Genomic DNA, 10,700 nt, shown 5'->3' on the forward strand with positions numbered 1-10,700 from the left:
TAATAATTGGGTGTGAGCCATGGCTGATGTGCATTAATCATTTTCCCAGGTCCATTTAGTTGCGTGAAATAATGGAGCTCTCTTTTGTGTGCCTACTAGGCACTACTGATTTTTAAATCACTAATATGTTTTGTATCGGTGAGTTTGTCGTAACTATAAGAATGCTTGCCTTATGATCAAGTCATGAGTTCAAAAACTAGAAATAATTCTTCACTTGCACAAGACTAATGTGGCGTACATCTACTTTTCCCAGACCCCACAAAGCGTAAACCTTGCGCACTAAACTGGTTTTAATATATTTTATATGTTGCCTTCCTATATAGACATGAGTCTTATATGTTGTGCTATATGTTTCATTCTTGTGTCCCTAGAAACAGGACAAGATTTTTGGAACTCTAAGCAAAAATGGACAACCTCCGGACACGAAATTGGCTTGAAAGAGCGAAGCCATTCATAGCTGTAGTATTTTTGCAGTTTGGATTTGCAGGTGTGGATGTTCTATTCAAGGCGGCAATGAACAAAGGGATGAGCAATTATGTACTCGTCGTTTATCGCCATGCCGTTGCATTCATTGTCATAACCCCTTTTGCATTCATTCTAGACAAGTAAACCTCTCTTCATTGTATCTGTATATGTGTCTTTTTAATGTGACAAAACAACATTATGTTGATGTTATGGTACATTTTTTAAACAGGAAAGTAAGGCCAAAGATGACAATGTCAATCTTCATGAAGATAGTAGCACTCAGCATGCTAGAGTAATTTCCTACATTGCTTAAGATATTCTTCTATCAATAGAGAACAATCACTTTACTCTGATATTTACTTTCTTAATGTTAGGCCAGTTATTGATCAGAATTTGTATTTTTTGGGGATGAAGTACACAACAGCAACCTTTGCTGCTGCTATGACCAATATAATTCCTGCAATTACCTTCTTCATGGCTTACATTCTTAGGTAATTAATTAACATATCTTTCACTCCTCTACCAATTTTTGTTTTTCCACCCAAGTATTATATAACAAAACTATGAAAGCATAGACTCCAACATTCCAACCGGATAAATCACGATTTTATCAACTCTACATATAAGGGTGAAAACATGTCAGACCAGACCAAAATTCACTTTAAACAGGCCTAGCCTGTATAGTATATAGGATCTTGTTGCTGATCTGGTAGCTTGTTTAAAAAAAAATTAAAGTATAGGTCTGACCTATTTAAAAGTCTAGCATAACCTGTTAATCCATTTAAAACACCCAGCTAAATTTTCTATATATAATAAGGTTAAAGGGTATGGTGTAACTGAAACATTCTTAGTATGCTAGCCATCTATCAAGTGATTTCTCTGTTTTTTCATAGGCTTGAGAAGATAAAAATAAAAAGTATACATAGTCAAGCAAAGGTGGTTGGAACTCTAGTAACTATTTCTGGAGCCATGGTCATGACATTGATGAAAGGTCCAATACTTGGGGCTTTGGGGACACACTTAGGGGACAACCACAACCAGCAGCATAATAATGGGACAAACATTCAACATACAATAAAGGGAACCATTATGATCATAACTGGATGCTTTAGTTGGTCTTGTTTTGTTATCCTCCAAGTGAGTTATTTGATCTAAAGTCATCATTATTCACAAATAGATTATTTCAATTAATTTTTTTATTTACTTTTAATTTGATCACTAACAAAGTTCATCTCTTTATTATAGTCTATTACTCTTGATACCTACCCTGCTGAGCTTTCTCTTACATCATGGATATGCCTATTGGGAGCATTTGAAGGTGCTGTTGTGGCTATGATTATGGAAAGGGGCAACCCTTCGGTTTGGTTTGTGAAATGGGATATTAAATTGGTGGCTATTATCTACAGTGTAAGGCAATTCCACTAATCTGTTCAAAATATTAGAAAAGCATATAGAACATGTTGCATGGAACACAGTTCAATTCAGCACATTTTATGCTTCATTGACACATAGTTTTTCCTTGTAATTTCACTATTTTTTATCTTAATGAATGACATCCAATCACCCACTGACGAACTAATTCTTTTCTGGTGAATATAGCTACCCCTTCATCATAAGTGTCACTCCTATAGTCCAATCTTAATATCTAATTATATCTATAGATTTAGCTAGGTCTTACACTATTGAGTATCTCCGGTTAAAAGTTTTTCAGTTTAAACTAATAAAAAGATAGCAAGCAAATATACCAATATTATTCACAAAATATTTGCATACAGGGCATAGTTGGTTCAGGACTGGCTTATTACGTGCAAGGAGTAGTAATGCAAACCAGAGGCCCAGTTTTCGTAACAGCATTTAGTCCCCTCTGCATGGTTATCGTTGCTATTATGAGCTCTATTATTCTAGCTGAACAATTGTTTCTTGGAAGGTATTTATGAAATCAAATAACAATTAAATCGAAGATATTGACATTGTCTACACATGAACGTTGGATGATGTGCCGATTACTCGATTAAAAACAACTAATGAAATATGGTAAAATTTGCAGGGTGATAGGTGCCATTATTATTGTTTTGGGCCTGTATCTTGTGGTGTGGGGTAAAAGCAAAGATTACAACCCACCAAGTCCAATTTCTATAGAGCCAATTTTGCCGGATAAACAAATTGCAAACGAGGGCAATGTGAAAATGGAGCATTGTAATGACGAGGTTATCACTGTCGGGAGCTCTAGTGTTAGAATCATAACTCAAGAATAACAAGTATGTTGGTAGTTGTTGTTGGATTTTTAAGATAAATTTTTTTTGTACATCGTAGTTGTTTGATATTTCAATTATGATGTACGAGAGTAGAGGTTTCAATGTAGTTGTTAAGGTATCTCAATAAGGTAGGAATATATTACTACCAAAGTGCCCTCTTTCTATCAAGCTGTCCCCATCATGTCTCACCTTGATTTTGATATCGAATCACTTATTACTTATTCGTACTCCTTCCTAATTGATGTGGAAACAAAATTAATAAGCCTTGGTAGGTGAATCATTGAGTATATTCAATGATGATTATTCCAATGTCTTGGAATTACTTCTTGATTCTTGGAAACTATAAAGTCCAATTTAGAAAGTTAGAATAGGTCTTGGAAATACTCCTTGACTCTTGAAAACTATGAAGTACAACTTAGAAAGTTTGAGTAACATTTTAAAAGATGGAGAAGAGTGATCTTCTTGAATGAAAAGAGAAGTGAATAACACTTCTTAGACACCAAAGAAGAAATAAAAGAACAGAGAAGAAGATCTTAAATTGAAACTTTATGAGTTTATTGTTATTGAATTGAATGGAAACTAATCCTACTTATATACATGGAAGCTTTAACAAACTAACAAAGCTTTAACTAAGTTAACCACCTATAAAGCACATGTGCTAAAATATAGAGACATGTGCTAAAAAGCAAAAGAGGAAAAGATGGCTAAAGCAATTGATTGTTGAGCAAGGTATTGAAAACATCAATAGGGTGTAACTTTTCTGAATTGGTTTTGGTGTGCTCTTCATCTGGCTGAGTTGGCTTTATGCTTTGGTCTGATGGAGTTGTGTTTTGTTGTTGTTGAAGGAGTTGCAAAGTATGCAGAGTAGGGTGGTTCTGTTTTGTTGGTTTGTATGCTGTATCTTGGTGTATTGTAGGTTGATTGTCTAATACCCCCCACAAGTTGGGGCACATATGTTTAGTAGACCCAACTTGACATGGATTGTTGAGTAGTCTTTAGGATCCAATGGTTTGGTTAGAGCATCTGCAAGTTGAAGAGAGGATTTGATGGGCAGAAGTTTTCCCAAGCCTCTGCCACATTTTTCTCTAATAGTATGACAATCTAGTTCAATGTGCTTAGTCCTTTAATGAAAAACTGGGTTAGTAGCAATGTGTATAACAGATTGATTATCACAATAAAGAGAAGCAGGAGTAATATGTAAATGTTGTAAGTCATAAAGCATGAAAGTTAACCAAGTTATTTCACAAGATGTAATGGCCAAAGCCCTATACTCGGCTTCACAAGAGCTTCTGGAAACTATTCTTTGTTTCTTGGATTTCCAAGAAATAAGAGAATTCCCTAAAAAGATGCAAAATCCAGTAGTGGATCTTCTAGTGTCAGGGCAAGATGTCCAGTCACTATCACTGTATGCATTTAGGTGAAGGGTAGAGGAACTAGGATAGAAGAGACCTAAAGAAGGAGATCCCTTGATATATCGAAGAACTTTAAGAGCTGCATCGTGATGAGTTATTGTAGGATTTTCCATAAATTGAGCAAGTTGGTTTACAGAAAAAGATAGGCCAGGCCTTGTATTGGTCAAATAGATGAATTTACCAACTAATCGTCTATAAGCAGGGGGGTTGGAGTATGGATCAAATGGATCTTGGAATAAATGAGTGCCATGGATCATTGTGATGGAGGATGGTTTGCAACCAAGGAGCCCTGAGTCAGAGAGTATCTCAAGAGCTTATTTCCTCTGGTTGATGGATATGCCAAACTGATTTCTGGCAACTTCAAATCCTAAGAAGAACTTCAAAGGGCTAAGGTCCTTTATTTTGAAAGTCTGGTCAAGGATGGATTTGATGTTGTTGGCCTCACTGTGATGATTACCTGTTATTATAATGTCGTCAACATATACCAATAGGATAGTAATTAAAGAGGTTGAGGTCCATCTAATGAATAGGGAGTGATCTCCTTGTGCTTTGTAGTACCCATGTTTTAGTAGAAAGGAGGAAAGCTTTGTGAACCATTGTCTAATGGCCTGCTTTAGGCCATACAAGGATTTTTGTAACTTGCATACCTGGTTGGGAGTGGAGGATATTAGGCCAGGGGGTAAGGACATGTAAACTTGTTCCTCTAAATCACCATGTAAGAAGGCATTGTTAACATCTAGTTGTTGGAGGGGCCGTTTATGGATTGATGTTAGAACAAGGACAAGTCTAACTGTTGTGAGTTTGGCCACAGGTGAAAAGGTTTTGATGTAATCATTGCCTTCGGTTTGGGTGAAGCCTTTTGCTACTAATCTAGCTTTATGTCTCTCAATGGTTCCATCAGGATTGTATTTAGTCTTAAATACCCATTTGCAGTCTATAGGTTTCTTAGTTGGGGGAAGATCTGTGATAATCTAAGTTTGATTGTCTTGTAAAGCATACAACTCTTTGTTGATGGCATCCTGCCATTCAGGATGCTGAATAGCTTGTTTGTATGTTTTTGGTTCAATATTTGAAGTAATAGAGAGTGTGATCATCTTGTGTGTAGGAGAGATTTTATCATAGGATATGTAAGAGGAAATAGGATACATAGAATTGGATGGTATGTCATTGTTACTCAGGAGAGCACAATGATAATCTTGGAGATAAGTAGGAGTCTTAATAGTCCTATTACTTTTCCTAGTTTGGTTTAATGGCATATCAGATTCGATATGTGTATTAAACTCTAGATGTGGATCTGGTAGATCTTTCTCACGTGTTGCAGTATATGGTAAAATATCTTCATATAGGAGATTGTTATGGTCTTGCTGATCTGATTGATTAGTGTGTTCAAACTGATCAACTTGATGTGATCCATAAGGGAACACATGTTCATAAAAAATGACATCTCTACTGATTTGGATGGCTCTAGAATTCAGATTGAGAATTATATATCCCTTAACCCCTTCTTGAAAACCTATGAAGACACACTTAGATGATCTAGGATCGAATTTGTCTCTAAGGTGCTTATGAGTGCTTGTGTAACATATGCATCCAAAAACTCTAAGGTTCTGGTATTGAAATGAAGCACTATGTAGTATCTCATAAGGAGATTTATCAGCTAGAATAGGAGTAGGCAGAGAGTTAATGACATGGACAACATATTTTATAGCTTATGACCAATAAACCTTTGGGAGATGACTCTGAAGTAATAGAGCTCTTACCACATTCAAGATGTGTTAGTGTTTTCTCTCAACAACACCATTTTGTTGAGGTGTGCAGGTGCAAGAAGTTTGATGGATTATGCCCTTGTTGGCATAGAGTTCCTTTAGGAGGAACTCAGTTCCATTATCACTCCTAATTATCTTAATGTTAGCAGAGTATTGTGTGTTGGTGAAGGCAATGAAATGTTGCAGGGCTTTAGAAGCCTCTGCCTTATTCTTGAGTAACTTCACCCTAAGTGTATCTACTAAGGTCATGCACTATAGTCAAAAAATATTTGTGTCCATGTATGGAAGGAATGAGAAATGGTCCCCAAATGTCAACATGAATTAGATTAAAGGTGTTTTCTGATGAGCTTTTGCTTAAAGGAAAGGATAATCTCTTTTGTTTAGCTTGATGGAATATGTCACAAATATGATCTTTATTGAAAGAAATGTATGAAAATTTATTCTTGAAAGTGTTTATACAATTTTGTGAGGGATGAGCTAATCTATAATGCCATAGGGTACTTCTAGTAATAGTAACAAAATTAGTAAAGGAATATCTATTGTAATCATGCTTGGCTCCTTGTAGCACATATAAGCCCCTTGAAATCCTAGTTATAGCAATCATCTTCAAGGAATCCCTCTCCTGAATTTTACAACAAGAGGCATTAAAGGACAAAACACAAGATGATTGGGAGGTTAGCTTAGGTATTGATAGTAAATTGTATGAGAATGAGGGAAGGTACAAGACATCATGGATCACTAAATTTTCAGAAATGGGCATAGTCCCAGCAATTGTTGCCAAAATTTCATGGTTGTAAGGAAGTTTGACCCTTATAGGTCTAATCTTATAATATGCAGAGTAGTGAGAAATATTGTAGGCCACATGGTCAGTGGCACCACTATCTAGTATCCATTGGAATATAGGATTACCTTCTAGATCTTGATGCTCTTCTTGTTGATCTTTGGGTGGTGAAGTTGTAGACATAGTACTGATTAGGTTGTCCTCTTTGGTTGAAGGGTTTCCCTGTCCATTTTGCTGCCGTAGCATGCTAACAAGGCCTTTATATTGTTCCTTGCTTAGTCTAAAATCAACTTCTTCCTCTTTATGTTGGTCTTGACCATGTGTTGATGTGAACGAATTGAATTGTTGGCTCTTGGTGAACTGAAATTTGGGTGGAAAACCATGAATTCTGTAGCAAGTTTCAATGGTGTGTCCTTGTTTTCTGCAATGAGTACAAAACTTGCTTGAACCTAGAGGCTTATTCCAAGTTCCTTTGTTGAATGCTTTATTATTCTGTGTTGTATCCTTGGTATATGCTCCTCCCTTTTTCCAGTTTGTGCCAATGTGCATTGCTTTTGCTTCTGAGTTATTTCCATACATCTGAGTTTCTTGATGGATGACTAGTGAAAGAACATTGTTCATGTTGGGAAGAGGTTCCATTAGCATGATCTGAGACCTTATGCTCGAATATGAGTCATTGAGCCCCTTCAAAAACCTGATAACTTTGTCTTCTATTCTGAATTTTTCACTGCTGCAGTTGCATTTAGAAAAGGGTTTGAAAATTTCCAACTCATCCTAGAGGCTCTTCATCTCAGTGTGATATTTACTCACACTAAGATCCCATTACCTATAGTTAGCAATTCTGAAGAGATTTCCTTGAGAAAATCTCTCCCTTAGTTCCTCCCAGACTTCATATGCCTTGTCAATCCATAAGATGCTTTGTGAGATGGATGGTGAGACCGACCTTATGATCCAGGATGTCACCGTGTTATTTGCCATTTCCCATACCTTGAAAACTGGATCTTCCTTTGCTGGCATTTGTATGCTTCCATCCACAAACTCAAATTTCTTCTTGGAGATGAGGCTCATCCTCATTGATCTACTCCATTCGTGGTAATTGTTGTCGTTTAGAGGATGTGAAACAAGTGTTACTCCTGGATTATCCGAGGGATGCACATAATATGGATCTTGTGTGAGGATTTGAGACAATTGAAGAAGTAGAATTCATCTTGAATGCAGTAGAGAGCTCTGATACCATAAAAGATGGACAAGAATGATCTTCTTGAATGACAAGAGAAGTGAATAACACTTCTTGGACACCAAAGAAGAAATAAAAGAACAGAGAAGAAGATCGAGCAAGGTATTGAAAACATCAATAGGGTGTAACTTTTCTGAATTGGTTTTGGTGTGCTCTTCATCTGGCTGAGTTGGCTTTATGCTTTGGTCTGATGGAGTTGTGTTTTGTTGTTGTTGAAGGAGTTGCAAAGTATGCAGAGTAGGGTGGTTCTGTTTTGTTGGTTTGTATGCTGTATCTTGGTGTATTGTAGGTTGATTGTCTAATACATTTTTCAAGGTATCTTCAAAAGTATGACAACAATTAATGTTATGATGAAGTCTTCATCTCCTTCACTGTATAAAGGGACTTGTGAGAAAGATATGTACAACCAAGTGAGAAGCAACATAGAGAGAAAGTGTGAGAATTTATATCAACCTTAATGTGAGACTTGTATCCCTACTGAGATACCTGAGAGATTTTACATTTCATTCTTTTTGGTTGAGTTTGAGTGAGTGTAATCCTACTTTCTAATTCTAGAGATATTTTTTGGACTAGGTCCTGTGATCGTTTTCTTCTCACATTGAGGAAGTGAAGTTTTTTAACGTTAAATTTTTTTGTATCTTCTACTCTTCTCTATTTTCTTTATCCACTTGCTGCTTTCACAAGTACTCATTTTGCATCACACATGAAATTAGTTTTAAATTTCACAACACTACTCTACATCAAACCAATTCCTGAATAATTCTTAAATCCTGAGTTGTTACTTGAAAAACTAGTCATTTACATGAGTTCTATTAACTAGGATTTTGTTCCTTACTATGGAGATAGGTTAAGATTGAGTGTCTTTAGCAATGCATGAGTGGATAATATAAGCTAATCAATTGACTTAGTAGATCAAAAGTTCAAAACTGTGCTAGCTCTGAGCCCTCTGATTAGAGGGAATTTTTAGAAAAGTTCTGGGTTTATAATCCCTGATTTGACAAACCACTTAAAATTACCTTTTCCATATTATGTCCTAAATATAATCTCTTTTACTTGAGTCTTTCTACGCTAACTTATAAAAAATGAACTTAAAATCTAGTAATGTATAGGTACGTCCTCTTGCCAATTTATCAACCCCAAAATCCTTAAAAACGAAAGAACTTTTCTCAACAATTTATTAAAAGCACGTATTATTATGTTGTATTTTATATTTTTTATGTACAAAATTCTTAGATTACATGTATTTTCTCCAAACTTCCAAAAGAAATACATATCATTCAAGCATACAAAAAGTAAATCAAAATGACATTTCTTGTGTCCACCTTCCCCATAACATATTAAAATTATATTGACTAGTTACTGTTTTTTTGATAAATAATAAATAAAATTACATATAAATTTTATTTAGGTGTTAAGACTCTATTGGAGAGATAGAGAAAATTGTATATGTGATTTTTGGTCATAAACAAGAAGGTGCTAATTTATATATAAATAATAAGGTTGATTTATTACTGGCAGACATTCTTGGATTCTTTTTTTATTGAAAGAGCATGTTCAATATTCCTAATTATGAAAATCTCAAAGTTCTAAAGTTCTCTTTTACAACTTAAAAACTCTGTTAAATAAAAAATAAATAAAGCATCAAATATGTATCTCAATGATTGGAATAATAACATTGTCTCTAAATAAATTGGCCACCAACTAAATCCTCAAGTATGCAATGGTTATCATTTTAAACCCACTTTGTAAAGAACTAACATGGTGACCAATTTTTTTATGGAATAACTAAATTGAATGATCTATTGCAAATGTTACTAAAGAAAAATATAATTAATTGTGACACAAACCGAAAATTCAATAAGTCAGTGTATATTTACATAATTATTCTTGAAAGAATAAGTGAATCCAAAAGGGTTGAAGAAGGATTAAGCTAATCAAAACAAAGAAAGATCAACTTGAGGTGCCTTATTTCCAAACAACAACTTCAAGTCATTTTCCAATGGTGTCAAGTTCAAATCCAAATCCAAGCACATAACCCTCTTACTATTAGATCTTTTCAGAACTGGAACCTTTACAACATCATGCTTAATAGAACTAAACCCTTTTTCATTAGTAGTAGCACTTCTGTGTCTTCTCATGTGTCCTCCCAAAGCTTGCCCCATAGTGAATTCTTGACCACAAATGGTGCACTCATGCATTTTGGGCTTCATGGTTTCTTGTTTCATCAATTCTTGATCTACATTGAGTTTTTGTTTCTTGTGGCTAGCACTGTGGCCACCCAAGGCTTGAAATGATGAGAACTTGCGGTTGCATGTCTTGCACTCAAACTCCAATGAAGGGTAACTATTATTCAATGACTTTGTTAATAGAATCAGATTATTTGCCAAAGCTATGCTTTCTTTTTCTTCATTTTCTCTCATTCTCTTCATCATGGTCAAGTTGAATATCCTACAAGATTAGCACAACAAAGATCTTATGTGATTGTTGTTTGTGTAAAACAAGAATATGAGATTGGATATTGTGAGGAACTCTTGAACTTGATATCTTGTATTTATTGGAGAGGATTCCAACTTATTGTTCTTAGACACGGTTTTCTATTTCTTTTTTTATTTTTTTGTTCATCTTCAAAAGGAAGGAAACTTAGAAAGTCTATTTTGTTCAACCTATAAAAAAAGTAAGTTGAACTATTTGACTTATTGTAATGACGTGAATACCCTTAATGTTTAGCATTATATAACTATATATTGCACTTGACTTATTATAATGACGTGAATACCCTTAATG

At 35.1% G+C, this 10,700-nt stretch overlaps 3 protein-coding genes across 3 annotated transcripts; 1 reads left to right on the forward strand and 2 right to left on the reverse strand.

The window, feature by feature from the left end:
* On the forward strand, positions 292-2,819 carry LOC109359103 (WAT1-related protein At2g37460-like). The gene is made up of 7 exons (XM_019603627.1): positions 292-605; positions 695-757; positions 840-956; positions 1,359-1,602; positions 1,711-1,872; positions 2,241-2,392; positions 2,513-2,819. The coding sequence occupies exons 1-7, from the start codon at positions 406-408 to the stop codon at positions 2,718-2,720; spliced, it is 1,146 nt and encodes a 381-aa protein (XP_019459172.1). The 5' UTR covers positions 292-405; the 3' UTR covers positions 2,721-2,819.
* Positions 3,844-4,389, reverse strand: LOC109359832 (uncharacterized mitochondrial protein AtMg00810-like). The gene has a single exon (XM_019604527.1). The coding sequence runs from the start codon at positions 4,387-4,389 to the stop codon at positions 3,844-3,846; it is 546 nt and encodes a 181-aa protein (XP_019460072.1).
* On the reverse strand, positions 9,774-10,453 carry LOC109360036 (zinc finger protein ZAT11-like). Its single transcript, XM_019604779.1, has one exon. The coding sequence runs from the start codon at positions 10,346-10,348 to the stop codon at positions 9,851-9,853; it is 498 nt and encodes a 165-aa protein (XP_019460324.1). The 5' UTR covers positions 10,349-10,453; the 3' UTR covers positions 9,774-9,850.

Source organism: Lupinus angustifolius, chromosome LG11 (genome assembly GCF_001865875.1).
Source record: "Lupinus angustifolius cultivar Tanjil chromosome LG11, LupAngTanjil_v1.0, whole genome shotgun sequence".
NCBI lineage: Eukaryota > Viridiplantae > Streptophyta > Magnoliopsida > Fabales > Fabaceae > Lupinus > Lupinus angustifolius.